Source organism: Ailuropoda melanoleuca, chromosome 17, assembly GCF_002007445.2.
Source record: "Ailuropoda melanoleuca isolate Jingjing chromosome 17, ASM200744v2, whole genome shotgun sequence".
In the NCBI taxonomy this organism is placed as follows: Eukaryota; Metazoa; Chordata; class Mammalia; order Carnivora; family Ursidae; genus Ailuropoda; species Ailuropoda melanoleuca.
Genome location: NC_048234.1, coordinates 6,411,905 through 6,436,602, shown reverse-complemented (window position 1 = coordinate 6,436,602; position 24,698 = coordinate 6,411,905). Strand labels below are relative to the sequence as shown.

General features: G+C 45.9%; 1 protein-coding gene across 1 annotated transcript in view; it reads right to left on the bottom strand.

Moving 5' to 3' along the window:
* Positions 1–24,698, bottom strand: part of DNAH9 (dynein axonemal heavy chain 9) — a 1,064,222-nt gene that overhangs the window by 169,913 nt on the left and 869,611 nt on the right. Inside the window, exons 35-39 of the mRNA XM_034647281.1 lie at positions 19,886–20,051; positions 17,942–18,044; positions 17,145–17,384; positions 10,309–10,470; positions 6,161–6,357 (exon numbers count right to left, since the gene is read on the bottom strand). Coding sequence (XP_034503172.1) covers positions 6,161–6,357; positions 10,309–10,470; positions 17,145–17,384; positions 17,942–18,044; positions 19,886–20,051 — 868 coding nt within the window. The remainder of the gene's footprint in view (positions 1–6,160; positions 6,358–10,308; positions 10,471–17,144; positions 17,385–17,941; positions 18,045–19,885; positions 20,052–24,698) is intronic.

Sequence of the window (24,698 nt, the reverse complement as noted above, 5' to 3'; positions counted from 1 at the left end):
TACGATTTTGCTTTTCCCCTTTATCATTATTTAATTGTGATACTTTGACTCTGTCTTGTATCAGACAGATTTACAATTCTCTGGCCCCTTATTAAATCCTAGTTCTGAGGCATTGGAAGAGAGTGTATACTCATCTTGTACCCTCTATAGTCCTTGCACATTGGAGGTTTCAATCCATTTTGGATAAATTGAAACACAACACACAGCTTACAGTCAGCATCATGTCTGGGGGGATGTGTGTAGTCACACGTTCTGCGAGGAGCAAGGACTAATTCATGACCATATTAGAGGGCGCCTGACTCCAAGGATCAGAGAGAAACTGAGGGGTCAAGATATCCAGGCCCTCTCTGTGGAGAAGTCCACTTGGGTTCTCTGGGCCGCCCCATACCCCCTCTCTTCTGGAAGGCCTGAATTCCAGCTTAGCGTGGTCCCTGCTATTCAATATCTAAATGGGAAATGCATCATTAGTCCTGAAGTTTCCAGAGAAGAATGGTTCAGTCTGCAACTGTCAGCATTAGACTCCAGCTGGGGATTCATTAACAAACTCTGACGAGGGCAAAGGACTGTGCATTCAAATTACAACATTTAAAAAAGAAGATCAATATTCTGAAGGGCTCCTGGGCGAGAAAACCAGCACAGTCTAAGTTAAGCCCATTACGGAATTTCTGCGAGATTAAAAACAAAAGCTAAAGATGTGACACAGCACAGCTGGAGGAAGCAGGCTTATTGAAACCTGCACGCGCACACACACACACACGCACACATATGCATACATACCTGCACGCACACACACGCATGCATATGCACACACGCACACACATATGCACACACTCACACCTGCGCACATGCATGCGCACACATGCACACCCGCCCACGTATGCATGCACACACGCACACATATGCATACATATGCACACACGCACACATATGCACACACTCACACCCGCGCACATGCATGCACACACATGCACACCCGCTCACGTATGCATGCACATACACACATATGCATACATATGCACACATGCACACATATGCACACACACCTGCGCACATGCATGCACACACATGCACACCCGCTCACGTATGCATGCACATACACGCACGTATGCATACATATGCACCCACGCACACATGTGCACACACTCACACCTGTGCACATGCATGCACACACATGCACACCTGCCCACGTATGCATGCACACACGCACACATATGCACACACTCACACCTGCGCACATGCATGCACACACATGCACACCCGCTCACGTATGCATGCACACACGCACACACGCACGCCCTAGAGAATGGATAAGATACACGAAGGAAGGGGCACAAGACAAGTACATCCGAAGTTCCTTTTTCGTTAAGTGATGCTAAGAGAAAGAACAAGAGGCAGAATAATCTGTGTGGGAGCCAATAAACCCAGGGAAAGATGGAGATTATGCCAGAAGCAGCGGAAAGGACTTGATGTGAGGCTTTAAGGAAATGCCGATCAAGAATCGCTGTAACAGTGAAGAGGCAGCGGCAGAGCACAATGGTACCGTTACGCACACAAGAGCAACACGAGAAAGCGTAGCACCCGCGGACTGCTTGTGACGCACGCACCAGACACACGGAGCAGCAACCCCACGACACAGACATTCTCACCACCCTCACTTCCCAGAGGAGGAAACTGAGGCTCGGGGAAGTTCAGGGCACTTTGCAGAACACCGCAGCCAATTAGTGGCAGAACCAGGATCTGAACGTGGGTCTGGCTCCGTCTCTACAATCTGTGATTGTAATTACTATGTGGCATGAAGTGATTGGATTCGGCATAGAAGTAGCAGGAAGCATTAGCAGCAGAGCTTGGGGACGGTGTCGGGGAATCAGACCAGAGAGACTGGTAAGAGCTCAAGCAGTGAGAACAAAGAGCCAGATGAAAACATCAAAATGCGCGTAGGCCTCATCGCACCTATGAACGGACACCCTTCCCTTGCCCCCCCCACCAGCCCTGCGGGTTCCCGGGGGACTGTGAGAGCCTCCGTCCTGCTCTGCCTCGCCCTGCTCCCCCCTTGGGCATCAGAAGTCGGGACCTTCCTGGGGAGAGCCCAAAACCCTCTGCCTTGGGCAGCGCGGAGTGACGTGAGGCCACGAACCTGTCTGAGGTTATCTGTGTTGCTCACTGTTGGTTGGCATTCCATTCTCTGTCACCAGGGGGCACTTCTGCTCTCTGTGGCTGGTAGAGGCAGCAGGGGGCCGAGGAGCCCGGGGGAGGGGAGGGCGGTGCAAAGGCCATGTCGCGGGACGTTGAAATTTTTCAACAAATGTACATGAAATTATATGTCCAAATATACTTTAATCTTGAGAACTGCCTGCCTCGAGGTAGTTCATTATTCCAGTTATTCTGCCATTGCTAACACAGCTCAGGCTTCTCTCTGGAAATCATCTTCAGAGCCTGTTAAGGAGCCTCAGGAGAAAAGCTAGTTTTCATAGCCTTATTTTTTCTAAAAACAGTATCAGTCAGTTTGATCACCCATGCTGGAAACCGCACCGACCGAATCACTTGCTCTTCTCCCAAATTAAATTTGCCCTAAAAAGGACAGACATTTGTCTCAATTCTAAGACTGGGACACAGGCTCTGAGAGCTGTTAAAGAGGAGGGGAAGATGTTCACTGAACTTTCCTGAGGCTTGTGAACGGATGTCCCAAAACCCTGGTCCAGGCCCAACTACGCACCACACAGCGTCCAAGGTTTTGGGGACTCAGCGGGGGGCCAGACCGAGTCTGCGCACAAGGAGCTCACACTGGATCGGGAGAGACAGAAGTGCAGACGAGGAAGCCCCACAGTGTGATGGCCGAGAGCGAATGTGCTGGAGTCACAGTGCGACAGTGTAAGTCGGCTTCTCGGTTTCCGGGGTGCGCGGTGCTAGGCAGCTCCTCCCATCCCTCTGGGTTGTAGCCTCCTCGTGTATACATACAGGGATAAGATCCCACCTTACTCTTTTCAGGGTTTTTGTGAAGACTAGATGAATGATGTATGCAAAGCTCTATGCACCAGGCCTACGGTGACTTCCAAGTTCAGGGTGGCTCCTACACAGCACATCAAATGCTGCCTTTCCAGAGAGGTCTTCCTGACCGCCCTATCTAAAATTGCAATCAACATCCTTTCCACCCCCCACCAGCACTCTGTATCCCCCTTCCTTCTCTGTGTTTCCTCTATGTCACTTACCCTAAATGAGATGCTAAGAATTCTTGTTGAGTACCTGCTATGTTCCAGACACTGTCCTAGGTATTAAAGATCTGGCAGTGAGTAAAAAAAAAGATCCTTGCACTCATAGTATGCCTAATCCATAGATACATGTTGGATGGACGGATGGGTGGGTGGGTGCGTGGGACGGTGATTGGATGGATGGGTGGGTCAGTGAATGGATGGATGGGTGGGTGAGTGGATGGATGGATGGATGGGTGGCTGGATGTAAACAAATAGAGTGATTAATCATGACAAATGCAGCAGGACAGTCAAGTTATGTAGGGTGAGGACCCAGCATCGACAACTGACTTTAGCAAGAGGGGAATCTGTGGTGACTGGATAAGAGCTTCTTTGTTCAACTGGTAAGAAATGGATCAAGAAGAGAATGAGAAGTGAGAAAGCATGACAAGTATAGACAACCATTTTGATGAGTTTTGTTGTAAACAGGAGCAAAAAAAAAAAAAGGCGTAGGAGATGGAAGGAGATGTAAGGGTGAAGAAATAGCTTACGATTGTTGATAATCATAATGTGGCATGTTTGTACGTAGATGCATATGATCCAGAAATTACTGAAGTAATGATGATGGCACAAGAGGGGAAAGGTAAGAGGAGAAGGAGGGAGGCAGGAGCGAGAAGGAATCATTTAATTTCAGGAAGCGGTCTAGTCACTAAGGAGGTGCTAGGAGATGGGATCCAGGATGCACACGGAAGCACTGGCCTTCGGCAGGAACAGGGATGGTTCATTTACGGAAATAGTAGAGAAGGCACAATTTGTGGGTGGGACGCAGGTGGGCTGTTAGAGTTGATGGTGGGCGGAAATGAGAGAATTCTCTTCTGGCTGCTTTATGATCTCAGTGAAGGAAGAGATATGCTCATTAACTGGGAGCAGAGAGGGGAGGGATGCTAGAAGCTTGAGAAAAGAAAAATGTGGGATGCAATCAGCACAGGTGGGGCAAGAGAACAAACTTCCTGGTAGTGGAGGTAGTGGAGTTTGACCTTGCACTTCCTGCAAGGTCAACGGCCCATGTGGTATGTGTGGCTGAAAAGCCGAAACACCAAGCCCAAATGGTGGTGGTTTTTCGGCAACAGTCTGCAGGTGCTTGGGGGCAGGTACGGAATAAGACTGTGGGGTTCACCAAGAATGGGGTTGTGTCACGGGGACCCTATGCCAGGAAAGTTAGGGGAGCTTGTACCAGGATGATGGAGTTTACAGTGGTTGGGGACAGTAAAGAAATGGTAGGCAGAGGGACTAAGGAGTCTGAGGAAGTGGTTGGCGCTGTAAAATGAAGTCTTGATTAAGTTGAAGAATAACGAATCTTTTTATTCGGGGCAACATGGAAGGACCTTGCAGTGAGAGACGTCAGACAGAGAAAGACGAATACCATATGATCTTACTTCTACGTGGAATCCAAAACAAAACAAAACACCACAAAACCACATAACAAACAAACACACAGAAACAGAAGAGATCAAATCCGCGGTTGCCATAAGTAGGGGAGTGGGGGTGAGGAATTAGGGGAAGGTGGTCAAAAAGGCACAAAATCCCAGGTATAAGATAAATGAGTTCTGGGGAGGTGAAGTATAACACAACCAGAGTTAACAATGCCATATTGTATATTTGCAAGCTGCCAAGAGAACAGATCTTAAAAGTCCTCATCACAAGGAAACAAGATCGTAACTTGCGAACAACTGTTCATATTATTGTGGTAATCGTTTTGTATTACACACGTATGTCAGACCCCAATGTTGTACACCTTAAACTAATGCAACGTTAGATGCTAATTATATCTCAATAAAACTGGGTCAAGAAAGAATTCCCTGGAACAAAAACCAGAGCAGGTGAGTGGAAGGGTAGGAGGTACGTTCAGAGAGTGGGCTGTTTGAAACGGAGATTGTGCAGAGGGGTTCCTCGCTGATGACGGAAGTTCTGGGGTGGGAACATGTGAGCGAGTGGCTGAGGGGGATGGAAGAAATGACCACTGGAGCTAGGGAGGCCAAGGAGCGGAAAGGCCAGGTGATACACAGATGCGGGCCGTGAAGAACGGTGCGGTCGAGGAGGGAAGTTGGCCCAAGCACCCAGGTCGCTGGTCAATGTTGGGAAGGGACTGGATGTCAGTAACAAGGTGAAGTAATAAGTATGAAAGTCTAGTTACTTGAGCTTTCAGAGAATTGGGGTTTGGGAAGGATAAAGGGAGAAATGGTTTCAATGGGCCACTGAAACGCAATGGGAGAGAGGAGGGTCCTTAGCTCTCTCTAGGGCCTAGAATGGGGGAGAAAAAAGGAGCTTTCCTCAACTCAGGGGTGAGATTTCACTTAGAATCATCAATGAGGGGAAGTTCAGAGAAGCTGAAGATGAAGTGGGTGTTGCTGTTGAGGGGTACCAGGGGACAGGGTGGAAAGATTTTGGAAGGCGGGATGAGACTCAGTTGGGGAATGTAAAGAGAAGGAGAGGGACAGCATTTGGTGTGAGTGTACATCATCCGGGAGGCATGGTGACCACTCTCAGTGAATCGTTTGACAGCAACACTTATGAGGGTATTTAATTTTTGAAATATGTGAGCATTTAAGCAAAAATCTTCCATATCATTATTTTAAAGTTGACCCTCAGACTCCTATGGGGTGGGAAGGCAGGACCTGAGCTGTTCTGATGCCTCTCTTATGATCTCAAAATTTCCCTTGGTGGCACTGTGGTCGTGCCCTATGGATCGTAAATGACAGACAAGGAAATAGATCAGTTCTGCCTGAGTTCTGCATCCTGCTGCCCCCTAGTGGCAGACACTGCGGCGGCTGCTCTACCAGCCGCCATCTTGACCTCCATGGCAGAAGCCTAGCTACTTTCCTGGTTTGATCTAGTGTCCTCAAACGCCCAAATGAGACGTCTGACGTTGGGAAGAAGAGACAATTGAGGAAAGGCAGGAACAGAAACACACTTACACATGTCGCATGGCGTCCTCAAAGAGAACCAGGTCCATCACTGTGTTGACTTCATTGTGGTTCTCCAGGGCTTCCACCAGGGTCTGGGTCAAAAGTTCCCACGACTGTACGGGCATGTACTTGGGTTCACCAATACCATTGGCAAAATGGCAATACATGTTCAGGCTCCGGGTCTGCTCCACAGTCTCATCGATATCCTGGCGGTGGAACACAGGCGTAAGGACCCCTTTTACCGAATTCTGGTTCCATACAGGGTGAAGATCCCCTCATTTGTTTTTCTCTCTGGACACTTCCTGCAAATTAAGTATCAGTGCTGCTTCCAACACTTCCTTTCTCCTGAGAAGCTCTTATAAAGTAGACGTTTAACATTCATTTACCAGTTCCATGGAGTCATGGGTGATGTTTGCTTTTCCTTGTGGGCTGAGGATGGGAAATCGAAGGTGGGAGGTACCCTTCCCGTATGCACAGTAGGAGCCCATGTCTGGGCAGAGGAGCGGATGGGGACGCATGGATAGATTTCCTAAGCAGGGGCTCTTTCACCATTGCTGGGTGAAGGGGTCCATGCCCCAATCCCTTCATCTCCCCCACATCCGTTCCAACAGGTCTTGTCTCCCAATCCACAGCAGCGTCATGAAACATCCTTTCCTCTTTCCTGTGAGACAGCACACTGGAAGCTTCCAGCCCCAGCTTCATAGGCTCAGCCCAGAGAACTTAGTTTCTAAAAAAAAATGCATCACGAGCCATCCTTAGGTGACTGGTTTGTTTATGAGGGTCCTGATAATCTGAAAATGTTCAGAGTAGAGCCCCCTAAGTATGAAATTTTCATAAAGACATGAGCTGATTGTGTGTTAATCCTTGCCCACAGGGCGCACCTTACCACGTTTAATAAAAACCTAGACGACTCAATTGATTTAAAAGATAGCGTGTCTGTGTCTCTTTATAAACCACTAATGGACCCTCTAAGTATCAAAGAGGCAGCTAATCATTTTCTTAATTTAGAAAGGAACTACCTACTTATCAAAACCTGAATCCTGGAGACTTCCAAAGGAAGAAAGGTGTAGGGGCGCCTGGGTGGCACAGCGGTTAAGCGTCTGCCTTCGGCTCAGGGCGTGATCCCGGCGTTATGGGATCGAGCCCCNCCCCCTGCTTGTGTTCTCTCTCGCTGGCTGTCTCTATCTCTGTCAAATAAATAAATAAAATCTTTAAAAAAAAAAAAAAGGGAAGAAAGGTGTAGAGGAAGTAAGTCCAAGAAGGAACATCCTTTCTAGAGCCGAAGTAGGAATTTATACAAGTATGAGCAACTGTCCCCCCCAACCCGCCCGCCATTTTTTTCCTTCCAAAGTTCTGACTGGGAGAGGCACATGGGAAGGAGGTAACCTGCATGCTATTTACCAGGCATAAGTCACAACTGTAAGGTTAGCTTTGCAAGCCCAAGGGATAAGATTCATCAAATCTAAAGGAGGGGAAGTGAGGATGATATTCTCATCTACAGAGAAACCAGGACTGCTGCGTAGTTTACAAGAATGAAATGGCAAGAGTTAAATATCAAAGAGTTATCATAATTTGAAGGTGATTTCAGGGCCATGGAAAGCCTTTAAACTATTCTGGCTTTGCCACACACGAACAGCAAATGTCCAGACACCTGGATAAGATTAAATGCAAGGCAAGAGTGCTGTTGTTGCTGGCTGCAAAAGGCATGTGGGCAAGTGATGTGGGAATCCATTTACCCAGTTTGAAAATGGGCTAACATACTGGGAATTGGTCCTGCTGGAAGTCAATCTGCACTAATGATCTAGCAGAGGAATGACTGAAGTACAGTTCTGAAAAGCCTGCTCTGCAAAGACTCTTTGATGACCAAAACAACATGTCTCCGATGTTATGATCAGAGCCAGGCTATTCAGGAGGGAGAGAGAAAATCAACCCGCCTGGTGATTCAAAGATTTCTTAATAGCAACACCACATCACACAAGGGCCACTTCTCGGAGAACTTTAAGATTTTACCAGTGAAAACAGGACTGTATCACTTCCTTGGCGGAAACTTGCTAACTTTTCTTTAATACTAAGATTCAATGCAACTAAAGGTACTTCCTGCTGGCGCTTCAAATGTTGTTGGGGAAGGATGATGGCAGTGTTAATTATATCTGGGTCTATGATCAAAAGATTGTGTTCTTAGGATACAGACCCCCATAGGAACCTCTATTTCAAAGGCTGAGTCTTGGTACTCTAAACGCCAGCTCAGACCAACGGGAGAAGATAGTCAAGGCTCATTTGCAGAGCTAACAATGAATACATGAATTGGCAAATTCTACAATGCTCAGAGGGGCATCTGAGATGTGAGAGTACTGAGCACCGGGGCAGAGAAAAATGGTAAGCGGAGGAATTTCAGGGTGTTTGTACGAGTAAAGAGCTGACTGAGATAAGTTACTTAAAAATGCTGTCTAAGGCACAGCTGGGTGGTGCAGTCCAGTTGGGCATCCAGCTCCTGGTTTCGGCTCAGGTCCTGATCTCATGGTCGTGAGACTGAGCCCCACATAGGGCTCTGTGCTCAGTGCGGAGACTGCTTGGGATCCTCTCTCCCTCTGTGCCTCCTGCTTGTGCTCTCTCTCTCTCTGAAGTAAAGAAATAAACCCTTAAGCAAAAATGCTGCCCAAGGGGCGCCTGGGTGGCACAGCGGTTAAGCGTCTGCCTTGGGCTCAGGGTGTGATCCCAGCGTTATGGGATCGAGCCTCACATCAGGCTCCTCCGCTATGAGCCTGCTTCTTCCTCTCCCACTCCCCCTGCTTGTGTTCCCTCTCTCGCTGGCTGTCTCTATCTCTGTCAAATAAATAGATAAAATCTTTATAAAAAAAAATGCTGCCCAAACATCCAGGAGGCTGTCACGTAGGTTGGGGCAGACTGTAAATATTTTCAGAGGTAGACCCAGGATAACATCAGAAAAAAATTTGGCACTAGACCTAACCAGGTGAGCACAGGGACAACATGATACATTTAAATACAAGTTTTGATTATTTCTAAGCTCAAGAGGGGACAAGTGGTACGTGTGGAAAATATGGAGATCTGGTCAACTTTAAGAAAGCTCAGTGTGAGTTGTGGGGTGATTTGGACACTAAGAAGCGTAATATGATCTTAGGCTGTGTTAATGTGTGCTTCCCAAGGCACATTCTATGGAGTATTCTTTCTGCAAATTATTAATAGGTTGTATGAAGGGAAAGAGTTTTAGGGTCTCATACATTTGGGAAATGATAGATGAATCAGGGTTATTCAAGAATTTTAGGGCTTTAATGTGCCGAAAGCAATGTGAATTTCTGAGACAGGGATAGAATATGGAGTATTTCTCAACTTATTTTATCATGGGTATCTTCTTTCCAAAGAGTATATTGTAGGACAACTAGTTAGTAGAGCAGTTAAGGGGTACAGTAACAAAAGTATAGTGTATAAGACGGAATGACGATCTTGCTTTTGGTAAGACCCCAGTTAGGTTGCGTGATGAAAGTCAGACACCATGATTTCGGAGGGGGGACCTGATGGAAAAGTAATCAAGATGAGGGCAAATTTCTCTGCGTTTGAAAACAAGCCATGTCCGAAGTGGCTAAAAGAACATGGGCTATTTGGTCTGCAGGAGAGAAGGCCAAGGAAGGACAAAACAAACGATCTTAAAATATTTGCAAGTTTTTCATGTAGACCTAAAATTAGTGGACAGGGAAATAAATTTTAGACCATAATTAGAAAAAAGTTCCAGCCTTTAAAACTGTTCTGAAGGTTCTAAATTTCAAAATTGTTCCAGATTTCTAGTCATTAGCAGCCCCAAAATGGCTCCCTTGGGAAAGATGAGACTGGGTACCTTTAAGGATGTTGGAGCACGCACTGGGATGACCAACCGGGGAAATGCTAATGAGAGGCATCAGTATACAACGAGGACCTGGATCAGATGATCCCCACAGACCTTCTCAACACTGAGATTCTACAATTAATTCATGCCTTTTGTTATCCTAGCATTTTTCAACTCAGCAAAATAATGATAGATTTCTTTCCCTATCTAATCTCTGTTTTTTCCCCCAATGTATGAGCTAGGTTTTATCATTTGGGTGATTATCTGCATAATTATTATTTTTCAAATGTAAAAAAAAATTTTGCAGGACAATACTCACATCAAAAATTTTCTTGACCACTTCTGTCTGGATTTTGTCATAAAGATCAAAGTCTTTTTCTTCCACCATCTTATCCCGATAAACCCGATTTGATTCATGGAGATAGAGCTTTAGTAGGTCCTGTGTGGATTTTACACATTCCACTGAGGAGAAGAGAATGCCCTTTAAAGAGAATAGAGAAAATATCATGTGAACAACAGTTTAAAACTACAACAGTTATGATTTATGGAACCAGTTATGTGACAGGTACTGGACTGGAAGTTTTGCCAGACAAAACCACCATGACAGTCCTACAAAATAACTTTTGCTATATCCATTTTTTATAATGCAGATATCGGGATTCAGAAAGACAGGAAGTATGCCCAATGTCATATATATAGTATATGGTCTGAGTACAAAACCACAAGGATTTGAACCTTGGTCCACCTGACCTTAGAGCCTGAAATTTTGACCATTACATTCCAAATAACCACAGTGAAGAGAGAGGTAGCTTCTCTGCTATATTTCAATTCTCTAAGTGCCAACTTGAAAACCAGTCTAGGGGACAAATGTTTATGTAAAATCAGGATGATGACAAAGGGCTGGAATGACTATAACGAACCTTTGCAGGTCAGCAATCCATTTCTTTATCTCTTGTACGTTCTTCTTCCATACATCATAGGGATTACTCCAAATATTTACTATTCTTTTAAAATTTCTCTGTCACCTCACCTCCCTCTGTTACTATTACTCAATATCTTAGTCTTTTTCATTGAAACATGGAGACCACCAAGATGAGAGTCTCTCAATGACCTCAACAGGTCCTGAAAATTCAAACTCATCTAGACCTGTGTTTTCCCCCATTGCTTTCTTTCTTATCATAGAGGTAAAGGGGCCATTTAATTATTTGTCCTCACCAAGAGAATATGCTCTGACTCATGAACATGGCATACAGTTCTGTCATAATAGGACGACCAGTCTAGTTCCTCACGATCACTTTTACCCCCACTTCCCATAAAATCTAGATTTCAGTTTCACCAAATTAAAATTATATTCTGATGCTACATACTTTCTGTGCCTTCATGCCCTTTGCTTTTCTTGCTATGCTCATATTTCAAGATCCAATTCAAGTGTTATCTCTTTCTTGAAGTCTTCCATGACACCTCCCTTTCTGCCCAACAGCATTCCCTCTGATGTACCCTACTTAACCCTTTATATATACATCTATTTGTTTCTAAAATCATTCTTCTTTGTATAGGTTTGCTTCCAGGATATGATGAGTGTCTCAAAGGCAGGGAAATTGAAAGACTTCATTTTGGGTGTGGCTTATCTTTTATTATTGTATTACTGGCATCTAGCATGGCACCTGACATATACTAGATTCTCAATGAGTGCCCCATTGAAAGAATGAATGGACTAATACTGAATCCTTCAATTACTATAACATAGCAAGAACCTCCATCAGGATTTCTGCTTTTGGTAGTGGCAGAATACCTGATTACAACCCAGTCTACTGAAGTCAACTCCAAAAGATATGAAAATTATCTTTAACGGTTCATCTTTTCGGAGGCATTAGGGAGTAACCAAGGCAGTGAGGACTCAAAGGGCTGAATTACTAGAGAGAAGAAAAAGAAGAAAGATGAACCCAAAATCTGTCACTATTTCTTTTTCCTTTGGACATTTGCCAATTCCTTTAGACATATGGCTTATGGGTTCAGAAATGGAAAAGACAGAGAGATCAGTTTGCTGAGCAAACTTATCTCAAGGGGTAGGAAGGATAAAAATTGAAGTTCAGGGATTATCACAAAGGGGGTCATGGTGAAAAACCCCAAGGGAACCCCTCAAATGGTTATACACTAGGAGCATGAGTGAATCACAAATCATTTTAAAAATAAAGCAATACTTCCAAATATCCCATGGGTTAGAGAAATCATAGGGGAAATTAAGAAATATTATGAAGTGAATGATAATAAAAATACAACATATAAAAGTTTGTATGATACAGTGTATTGCATAATTAGTGCTAAATTCATAGCTTTAAAATGAATGTTTTATATAAGAGCTGAAAGGCTGATGATTGATGGCACAAGTAGCCATGTCAAGAAGTTAGGAAAAGGAGAACCCCAAACCTAAAAGTGTAAAGAAAGAGATTATAAAGAAAAGAGCAATTATTAATGATATAAATGTGGATATCAAATAGAGCTATCAAACAAAGCAAAAAAAGCCTATAATATTGGTATACCTTTCAGTTTCTTTGAAAAGATTAGCACAATTGATAATAACTCCTTAGTAAGGCTGATAAAAGAGAAAAAGAAAATCAGAAAAGGCACAAATAACCAATATCCAGTATAAGAAAGAGGACATAATGTCAGATACAACAGGTATCTAAAAGATAATCATAGGATATTATAAATGCTTGTATGTCAATAAATTAGAAATTGAGAACATCAATATTTTGCCACAACTGACACATGAAGAAATAGAAAATCTGAATTGTCTAATGTGTTCAAAAGAAACTGAACTCATAACTTAAGATCTTCCACAAAAATACTCCAGATGGTTTCAGCAGTAAATTCTTCGGACATTTAAGGAAGGCTCAGTACAATGTTTTACAAAAGCTTCCAGAGAGTAGAAAAAGAAGGACCATTTCCCAATGCATTTTGTGAGGAAAGGAAAATTACAGGACAATCTTATTAACAGAGGTGCAAAAAGTATATTAAAATATAGCAAATGCAATCCAGCAAAATATAAAAGGCTCAACATGTAGCAATTAAGTTGGATTGGTGATAGGAATGCAAGGGTGATCTAAAATTCAAAAATAATCAATGTAATTTATCACATTTCCAGAAACAATGAGAAAAAAATCAATATAATTCTTTCGAGAGCTACAGAAATATCAGGTGTTAAGTTTCAACATATATTCATGGTTAAAACTCTTAGGATACTATAAACAGGAAGGAATTTTCTTAATCTGGCAAAGAGCATCCCCAAAAACCCATAATAAGCATCACACTTAATGGTCAACTATTGCAAGCTCTTCCCTCTAAAATTAGGAATGCAACAAGAAGCCACTCTCACAACTTCTCTTCAGTATCATACTGGCAGTTGTAGCCAGCACAATAAGACAAGAAAAAGAAATTATAATATTAAAGGATTGGAAAGTAAGAAATTATCACTAGTATTTTTTTTTAAACCAATAACATGATTGCGTATGTAAGTATAAACATAACACTGAACAAAGTTACAAAATATTTGTCATAGGATTCTATTTTTATAACATCCAAAAATAGGCCAAAAGAACTTAGGGTGTTAGAAGACCAGACAGTGTTTACCTCTGGGAGGGAAACAAAAACCAAATGGAAGGGAGGAAAAAGGAAGAGCTTTAGGAATGTGGGAATGTTCTGTTTCTCATGGTTATGTAGCTGTGATGACTTTACAAGCTGTGAGCGTATGACTCATGTGCTTTCCTACCTGTACATTATACTCTGATCAAAGTTTATTCTTGCAAAAGACATTCTATTAGGTTCCTTTGGTCCCACCCACACCCATGTCTCAGTCTCCCTCCTTCTCCGCTCTCCCAGGTATCAGCCAGGGACGAGATGCAGAGGGCAGGAAGAAGCACCGACCAGGAAGCCCGACTTCTTGGCCTGTCTTTCACAGTGAGGTGTGCTATCATTTGGAGCTTATAACCCCGGGAAAGCCAAATGCTCAGGATGCCCGGCAGTTAAGAGCTGAGCTGATGTGAGCACGCCAAGCACAGACTTCTCGCCACCTTAGTTGTGAGTCACGTTGAGATGGGAGCAGTTAATGATTTCTGCTACTTGGAGCTCCATTAGATCGTGTCCTGATCAGGACAATGAGGGAAGTGCAGAGAAGGTCTGAATTACTGAGGCTTGGGTCAAGCTGGAGGGAGGAAAGCGGCGTGTTCTCTAGGCAATGTCTGTCTTCTAGTAGGCATTTAACCACCCCCTCATGCTTCCATCAGGCCTTCAGACCAGGAGACAGGGAGGCAGGCAGGCAGGCAGGCGAGGTTGTGGTCAAGCTCTGAGCCTGAAACTCCCCTCTGGAGGAGGGGAGTGGGGGGCGCTGTGTGGTTGCAGGCAAGCACGTACTCCAGGGAGAGACGCTATTTTCCTACCCACCCTTGTGGCAGGTGGCTGACAGCTGGCAAGCTGCAGAGAGCCCAGGGGGTTGCCACTGAGCCTGCCTGAGTCAGGCAAAGACACGGGCCAGGGGGACCAAGAGAACCCCCTACCCCACCACGCCAATACCTCCCCTCCCTGGCTCTTCTTTGACATTGCACGAGGACATTGGCACGACATTGCCACTGAGACAAGGCTGGAATATGGCCGTGAGCATTTTGTGATGTACACGAATGCCAAACCACTGTGTTGTACCCCTGAAACTAATATAACGACATTGCACATCAACTATACTTCAATTAAAAAGACTAAAAACAGGGGCGCCTGGGTGGCACAGCGGTTAAGCGTTCTGCCTTCGGCTCAGGGCGTGATCCCGGCGTTATGGGATCGAGCCCCACATCGGGCTCCTCTGCTATGAGCCTGCTTCTTCCTCTCCCGCTCCCCCTGCTTGTGTTCCCTCTCTCGCTGGCTGTCTCTATCTCTGTCAAATAAATAAATAAAATCTTTAAAAAAAAAAAAAAGACTAAAAACAAGCACAAGGCTGGACTAGAGCTGCCCCTTCCTCAGATAGCCTTTGCCACCCCAGCTTACCGGTACGGTAGAGTGAACATTCTAGCTTTGAATGCAGCGCTGCTGCCTACCCAGTCATACTCAAGGTACTCGATTTGTCTGCGGCACAGTGCTGTTGTTTTCAAATTGGAAATAACCAGTATTTCACCTTACACGATCGTTTTGAGGATGAGATTGTTAGCTAATAGACGTACAAGGCCTAGGACCGTGCTTGGTCAATGCTGGCTATTGTTAGAGACCCATGTCAGACTTTCTATGACGGCCCACTCTGGCCTCAAATGATCTTTCCAATCTCATCTCTCAGCGACCCCCTCCACCTTACCCTCTACTCCCATGGGGCCAGATGCTTGCTATTCATTCCACGGACACTGTCTGTACTTTCCTGCCTTGATGACCATTCATGTTGTCATCTAGCTGGTAACTTCCTCAAGCCTCTCTTAAATTGGGATAATAATGCGCATCCCAAAGGGTTGTCGTGAGTGCACATTTCAGGGCGTGCAGGTGACAAGGTGTCTATCCAGGCAGGAGCTGGATGCTTCTGGTAAAAGAGACTTAATGCCCTCCTCCCTTCAGCTCTGCCCTATGAGCAATGTGAATTTGCTCCAGTGACGTTAACTCCCTTTTTTTGCATTTGGGAAATGCAGAGGGTGACAGCACTCCCCCCCGAGATTTCAGAGAGAGGGTGTGTGATAACAGAGGTCTTTGTCAGTTGACACTCAAAAGATGAGAGATGAGAGTGGGCACACACGAACTTTGCTATTGTCCCAGCCTCACGGTTACAAGGCTTCGAGCAGAGTCCTTCTTGCTGCCTCAACTACCCCATGCTCGTTCTCCTCGTCAGAAGCACAGATGAGAAGGACAGAATGGTGTGAAGGATGGAGGGCCTGACCAGGAATCCAAAGACCCGGATTCTTGTTCTAGTTCCTTCACCGGCTGGCTGTGTGCTCTCAGGAAAATCTATGGAATCCCTGGGGGCAGGGGAGGGAGGCATCTCTGTTTCTCCTCGTTTCTAGCAGAGTTCGCGTTTCAGAGGTACAGGCCCCTCGAGGGCTGTCCGTAGCCAGCTTAGGTGTGTTCTCCAAGACTTGCCCTCACAGGGGGCTCGGTGTCTCCACCGTTAGTTTCAGCCGTTCTGGAACACAGTGGTTAGATCTCCGAACTAACGTTTGGGGGTTTCTGCTCTTTACAACCCAGAGTCCTGGCTGGCCCATTCAGGTCCCGTGTCCTCAGGGTCTGGACCTTTGCTAGGAGGTTCTCCAGAATCCTACCTGCATAGGTAACGAATTCCAAACACACGTGCTCGTTGTGGCAGGTCCCACCTCACTCCCTGAACACACACTGACTGACATTTCCCTCCAGGAGTGGCCTCTGCTGGGTGTAAAAGGCATCCTTCCCTCTATTCTTGCTCAGGGCTCTCTGGGGGAGGAATCTCTCTGAAAAGCTGTTTCTACAGATTCCTGTCCAGGACGGGAAAGTTGTGGACCACCCCCCCTCCATGAGGATGGCATGCCTGACCAAAAGGAAGAGGGGACTGCGCTTTGCCGCATTGCCCTCTGGACGTTTCGGCAATGAAGGGTCAAGCAACGGAAAGCAACGGGCAGAGACAGGCCATCACTATTCAAAGGTGCGGCTGGAAAGAGTCTCAAAAGGCTGTGGCCTGGAAAGGAACCTGGAATTTTAAAACCAAGGCCTCCCAGGGGCTGGCAGATGGTATCTTAAGAATATTACGACATGTCTTTTTTTCAGGAAGCGGCACTATCCTGTATGACTCAGGGGACATTCTTTTTGATCCCAAGAACAATGGGTACACCAGCAGAGCCTGCAAAATAGTTTTCTCTGCATTCCTTCCAAGGGATGCTGGAATCATTACATAACATATTCTTCAAGATGCTGAGCCTTCCACCCAAAGGAACCAACCCATAAACGTGTCCTGAGGAATGATGTCACTGGCAAACAGAACTATATGTGGTTGACGTCCTTCCTTGCAGATCCCATGGCACCCTAATTACCTTCTTATTATGCTCATGAGTCCATATGAACCGTGCCTTTGTCTAAGAGTTTGGCATTAACTATTATTTTACTAGGAGCGGAAGGGACCGGATCATCACTAAGCCTTCTGGGGCATCTCCGAGCAGATGGACTCACCTGGAAAATGTTGGCAAAGTCTCTGAGGTTGAAAACGTAGTGGAATTTGATCGCTGTGGGTAGGAACGTGGTGGCGACTTTCTGGTGGAAGGTCAGGGCCAGATTGATGAGCTGGGGGCTGGATTTCTGCAGGGCCGCTGGGAAGCGTCCGAGTGTTAGGTGCTGAGTCAAGATGGTGCCGTAGATGGAGGCCAGGGCGTCTGCTCCCGGGAAGGAGAGGACGAACACGCTGAAATGGCGCTGCCCAGGGGAACAGGCATGTGAGATAGACTCATGAGTTCGAGTCAAAATTGCCTTTTGGGGATTTGGGTAAAATAATGAGGAATTCTTAGAAGGGCTTTGGATTCTAGATTCTGGTCACATTTCTCACGCTGAACCTAACTTCGGTTGAATCTAAATGTCTGGAGGAGTAACGGGCTTTGGGCCTTTAGTAGAAGATGTCAGCAGGTGGTTGGAAGAGAACGGAACTTGACCTCGGAGCAATGGAATCCAAACCAGTATTTGATAGTGAAGACCCACATGACCTTAGGAGAACCGTTTCATCTCTCTGAAGTTTTCCTACTCTGAAGAATGAGCGAAACAGATGGACCCCATGACCCCTTCCAGCTCGAAAAGCTTCACGGCTCTGGGTCTAGGAGTATCTTTGTCCCCCTAGAAATGCAAATCAGAATCCTGTATGGTTTGTCACTTTCAGAGGCTGGACGGGGGAAGGGCCTATGACTACTTGTCACTGGGTGATATCCGCTCTGGTACGGTAGAATCTATCCAGGATTCGGGTACCACAGCTCCCCCCATACCTGAAGCCGTGGGTTGATGGTGAAGCTGCCTGCGGTGGGGTTCATACAGGAAACATACTGGACATTCCTGATCTCCTTCAGGGACAGCTTGCTCCGATCATACCTGGGACAGGCAGAAACCACAGTGAAAGTCATGTGAGGGTCCAAGCAGATGAGTGTCTTGTCAAGGTGAGGCGGGATGTGCCCTTTCATTCATGTGTTTGGGCGGTTAAAAAAAAAAAAAAAGTCTAGGGGCACCTGGGTGGCACAGCGGTTAAGCGTCTGCCTTCGGCTCAGGGCGTGATCCTGGCGTTGTGGGATCGAGCCCCACATCAGGCTCCTCCGCTATGAGCCTGCTTCCCTCTCCCACTCCCCCTGCTTGTGTTCCCTCTCTCACTGGCTGTCTCTATCTCTGTCAAGTAAATAAATAAAATCTTTAAAAAAAAAAAAAAGTCTAGATCCATTGGTAGAGATTGAAAAAGCCAAAAGCCTAGGCCCCAATCCTGAGGGGTGTAACATCTATGGAAGTAGGGTAGGAGAAAGAAGCCATAAAGATGGACTAAGGGGCAGGGGGAATCCAGGGTGTGGCACCCCAGGAGGCAAAGGAAATATCTCTAAAAGGAGAGAGCAGTCAACCATGTCCAGCTTTAGAGAGAAGAAAGAAAGTGACCTAACCCAGTGGGTCTGTTAGGTCTTACATAAAGAAAGAGTTAGGGGTTGAGCAAGAACAACAGGTCGGTAAAGTGGAAGAAACAGAAACCAGCCAGTGGAGTGAGCAGTGATGGGGAAGGTGGGGAAGTGGAAATAGAGCACTTTGGCTATGTAGGGAGAGACAACAGGCCAATAATTACAAAATGATGTTTCTGAACACAACAGAGGAAATTGAGGTGAGTCTCAATACTGAGGAGAAGGAATTGTCCAGGAGATGAGGGGCAGTTAACACAGGAGGTGGTAGAGAGTAGAAGCAAGAAGCTGATGATGGTTCAGCTTCAGGGAAGGTGTGTCAGGACGGGGGAGAAAGGGATGCAAGGGGAAGCAAGCTGTAGACAGGGAAGCAAGAAACAAAGATGGCGCCCATGGTCACCAGCAGAGGTGGGGTGGGAAGCTTGCAGACGGACAGAAGGTAGGAAATAGCCATTGCTGAGGCTGGAAATGCCAACATGCCAAGGCAACAGGGTAGGATTTCCAGGGAGCTTCTACTGCTCATCTAAGGCATGTGACCATGAGTCTGACGTAACACTCGTGTGCCGTCCAGATGCTGGCAGGCACACTGCGGATGGCAGCCTACGGCGGGAATCCCACAAAGACGTGAGGCATGACTGAAAGGCAGCTCAGGTCACCATCACAACCATCATTCTCCCTGAGCCCCCTCTTCGCACTGACCACTCTCTCAGCAGCTCATTCAATGTGGGGTAGGAAAGGTGACCACAGTGGTCTCTCCTATCCCGGACTTTTTTTTCCTGACAAGTTCAGACCTTTTGCCATGAACCATTACGCTGTTTCAAGAGACAGTGGCAGACCCTGTGAGTCGTTCCAAAAGAGACAAAGGCTGGTAAGGCTTGCAGACATCCGGGGCACTCCACAGTGCGTGAGCTGTTACCACTCTGTTACCACTAGGACCTGCTCAGTGCTACCGGACCACAGTGGGGAACAGGAGCAGTTAATTCTGCTCTGAGGGTTTGGAGAAGGCAACCTTAGAGACGAATGTGGAAGAAAAAGGTGGTTTTTCTTCCCACTTAGATGAGAGCGCAGCATCTCCCCTGACCGAACTTCCCACATAGGCATTAATGCCTCTGTCTGAAAGAGAACCCCGTGAGGAATGTGGTTTGCCATGGGGATTCTCACCTGGCACCAGCACTCAATGGAGGTGTGTGGCTCCAGTAGAATAGCCTTCAGCCCTGCCTTAGGCCTCTCCCTCCCCCCACCGCCCCATGGGCCCCAGGCCCTTTGCACATGTGCTCTTACCAGTGGCCATAGTCCAGATGCTGCCGGATGATGGTGTGGGGCTGCACGGTCCCATAGGTGTCCACCTCCGGCATGTTCATGTCATCGATGAAATAGATAAGCTTCTTGTTGCCTGGGGGGCCATAATTTCGGCCAGCCTTCTTTTCTAGAGGCTTTTCCAGGACAGCTGAGGAGATGAGCCAGTTAGTGAGGGAGGGAGGTTCAAACCTCAGATGCCAGCACTGAGACAGAACAGGGGTCAAGGACAGGCAATGGTGCAGCGTGCACCTGCCTGCAAACAGCAGCAGTTACCACCAGATACAGAACATTCTACAGGACCAGCAATGACGCTGGGCATCAGCTGGTAGCGAGGGTGACTGCATCGACCCAGAGTTCAACACCTTACAACGTGCCCTGTGTCAGGTCCTTACAAATGCAGACGATCTCAGTGAATCTGTGCAACATTTGTGCAAGATTGTATTATCATCCCATTTTACAGATGAGGACACTGAGGCTCAGAAGAACAAAGGCACTTTTCTAAGGTGAAGCCAAGATACAGATCTGGAGCGGTTAAATTTCAGAGCCCAGGCTCCGTCTCTCTTACTTGTGGTCCCCACTTGTCTTGGCTTATAGAGTAGAAACAGAAGAGACCTTCACAGTCTCGAGGCCTGGGACTCTACCCTCAAGGAAATCTACAAATAAACGGATCCTGGGGAGACCTGCCCCCTCTGGGTCAGACAGTGCAGGAGCATGGAGGCTGTGGCTCCCACATCGGGGTGGGTGGAGGCCCCTTCCACGCCTGGGGGATAAGACAGGTGGTATCGGATAGTTTGTCAGCCAAGGTCTCAGAGAGTTCACCCCTGGGGTGAACAACAACCTCAGAGAATTTCCCAGAAGCTTCCAGCACCATGAAGGGCTCCTCCGCTCCTTCATGTTATTTCAGGCTCCTCACAGAGCATCTCAGCACCTTTCTGGAGTCTTAGTTACAGACTCTCTTCTGGAATCGTCCCTTCACACAGCGCCATTGCCCAGCCCAGATGGGACTTGTTGAGAACAACCTTAAGTAATGGAGTGAAGATCTATGTACTTTTTTTTCCCCCAATAAAGCAATTAAATATGTATTGCGAGAACTGACACTTCTTATTACAGCTGGAAATTCTAAGAACCATCTGATTCCTTCTCTCGCAAAACAAGTTTGTAAACAAGGAGAAAGTGTCAATAGACATTTGGAGGTGACAGATAGGAAGACGAGTTCCTTCAAGAAGTTTGAATATTCTAATTTTCTGGTTCTGAGTTAAATTAAGTGTTTCAAATATGAATTAGATTTAAATTTAATTAGCATCCAATTAACATACCCTATCAACCAATTAATCACCCAACACCTTTTTTCCCCCTGAAGATATAACAACTATATATGAGATCTGTCAAAATGAAATATAATTAATGGGCTGCCAAGGACAGGTTTTTGAGAACAGTCCTTCTAGTAGGAAAATCTCCTCTTAGGAAGACTTGTTTCTCCTCCTCCCAGAGGAGTGATACTCAGATCAACCCCTGGAATGAGGCAGGGTTGATTAAGCTCTTTATGGTTCTAAAGGATTGTTGAGGAGAAAAGCATGTCAGTTAGCAAGGAGTGGGCTTGGAAGGCACTGGGTCATCCCAAAAGGATGATGTCGACTCCTCCAGGGAGGGAGGACTCCCTCAGGAAAGGCATACACGTTTTTGATCCTTGCATGGTCAAGCTCTGCTCCACGTCACATCTCGGATGGCGGGGGAGTTAAGTGACTGCTTCCAGGCAGAAGTGGAAGAACAGAGGTGGGTCTCAGTGTTAGCAAACATGTTGGCGAGAAGTAGAAAGAACTGCGATTGTCCCCGCATACTCCTGGGTTCTGCATTGTCGTAAACAAGTCCTGACAGCCAAGCCCATACCTGGGCCTGGAGTTCATCTGCTCCATCTTCTTTTTAAGATTGATTGATTGATTTAGAGAGCTTAAGCGAGTGAGCAAGGGTCAGAGGAGAGGCAGGGAGGGAGAGATGGAATCTCAAGCAGACTCCCTGCTGAGCGCAGAGCCTGATGCAGGGCTTGGTCTCAGGACCCTGAGATCATGACCTGAGCCGAGGTCAAGAGCTGGACATTTGACCCCAGGCACCCCTATCTGATCCATGTTACCCAACTTCTCCATGTGGACCAGCCTTGCGTCCAGCCAGTGGCCATATCCTACACTAGCTGCCCTCTGCTTTTATTCACACGGTTCCTTCTGCAACATTTCAACACCACCACGCGTTCGAGGAGCAATTTCAATGTCAAAGTGGGTTCCCATCTGTTCTCATTTCACTGTCTCCACTGTGACCACCCTTTGCCCATCAGCTCTCACCTGCTAGCTATGACATCCTCCCAAACGGCCTCCCTGCTTTCGCCCTGGATCCCTTCACTATGTAGTATTCTCAAAACAGCAGACAGAAGTCCCCTTGCAAGATGTGAATTGGATCATGCCAGCCTCCTGCTTAAAACTCAGCCAGGACATCCCATCTCGCCTGGGGCAAAAGCTAGTCTGGTTACATCCACAAACCTTATGTCTCTGTTTTTTTCTCTGATGCTCCCCTGTCCACTCTTTCTGCTCCAGCCATCCTGCTCTGCTACATTCACGGCCACAGGGCCTTTGCTCTGGCTGATGCTCCTGCCTGCAGTCCTTTCTCCCAAAGGCCAGCCCAGCCTGTTCCCTCGTTTCCATCAGGCATTTATCTGCTCAAAGGCCATTTCTCAGTGAGCCCTGCCCTGCACAAGGGCCAAAGTTAACCCTCACCCCCAATTCCCTGTGCCTGCTTCGTTGTTAAAATTTCACTTAAAATGCTCTATATTCTACTCATTTATCTTACGTATTATCTAAACCCCTCTGCACTATGAACTCCACGAGGACAGGAATCTTTCTCTGTTTTTCTCACTGTCCTAACCCCAGCACCTAGAACATTATCTTGCACACGGCAGAGTGTTCGAAAGACATTTAAGAAATGAATGAATGAAAGATACGTGATTGCTATTTAGTAATAAGAAAACGGAGGCTAAGGCAGGTTGCCTGCCTTGCCGGAATTAGGATCCAGGTCTGTAGATACTGATCCCAGTGCCTCTCTCCTATGACTCAGGCAGTGGAAGCCCTCACACCCCAGTCCCTGTCCAGAGCTGTCCTGGCAATTCCCATCCCATAGATTTCTCTGGTCTCTGAACTCAGAGCAGGGTGCTCATTCATCCGTGGCACATCACTGAAGACCCGGTTCTGTATGGGGTCCGTGTTATCACTGACCCCTCAGAGCAGCTCTACCATGTATAAAAATCTTTTAACAAATGAGAAAACCGAGGCTCAGAGAAAACCAGGGGCTCTGTCCCACGTCCTGTAGCTGCTGAGTGGCCAAGCCAGGACTCTAACCCGGGTCACCTGGTGTAGTCGGGATTCTGAACCACTCGAACACTCTCACAACACGGCTTCTGCCCTTGACAACGCCCCAGCTTGGTGAACTCACTGCCTGACCACATTTTTGACAAGGATCACTAGCAGTTAATCATGTCTGACTTCCTACCGATTTTCCTCTTCTTGGAACTCTTTTCCTCCCACGTTACCTAGTTTTTTTCATGTGTTAAGACATTTCCATTATTATTGGGAGGGCTTTGCGTTTATTCTTTCCAAATGTAACGTGCTCTGCATGATTGTAAAAAGAATACATATTCATGATATAAAGATTAAAAAGCACAGAAAATCATAATGATGAAAGTGAAGATTATCTGGGATTTGATCACCTCTCAGGAGCCATTAGTTTCAATATTTTGGTGCATTTTATCCCAGTCTATTCACTCTGTTCAATTTTTCCTTTACAAAATCAGAATTATACTCCATATTCTGCTCATATATACACGGATATAGATATGTGTGTGTGTGTGTGTATATATATATATATATATATATATATATATATGCAATCCACATATTGTAAACATCATTGTATAATAACATATCCTCCTAAAACATGATTTTAATTGCTGCACTGTGCTCCATAATTTGGAGGTACCAAAATTTATGGGATGGCTTCTCTGTTGTCTGAAACGTAAATTGTATTCCATTTCTTTATACTCTGAAGCTACCTTTGCTCATCCTGAGCAGAACGTCCTGCCCGCGAGGTGACAAATCTTTCATCATTTCATTCTGTGTCATCTCCTTTCTGAAAGAAAGCAAGGCAGGTGGACAAGAGCTGTTTAGCTATGATGACATAAGGGTGATGAGGCTCCTTTGAGGTCAAGAGTCTGAGCAGATCTTTTGTGCTCCCGTCCAACCTCCGACTTTTACTGAATAGGTTACGGAGATTCGTATTACACAAAGATTGAGATGCCCGAGCTCCTATCTCATTAGTGCAATTAAGCACTAATATTTGTTCAACTAATAATTTAAATCACAGGAGGACGGGAAGAGAATTCTGAACTGTGAAGAGCGTCCTCTTTATCCCTCTCTCTTTATGTTGCAAATATAAGCCCATTGATGACAGGTGGTCTGTTTCTTTGCTTCTCCTTTTTCTCTTTCTAGACCACCCTGCCTATGGGTCATTGCAAATTCCTTTGGTTTTAAAAATCACTTATATTTTCTAAAAGAATGAGAAGAGGCTGCAAGTATTGCAACAGACATAAAACAGGCCAATTAAAAGACTAAACAGGGATTCCAAAATAATACAGGAAAGAAACTAATTTGTACCCATCATCTAGGATGACACTGTTATTACAGTCAAATAAAAATGTATTGCACGCTGTCCTACCTGAAATCTCAGAACTAAATCTGTGTTTAATTACAGCAAGCAC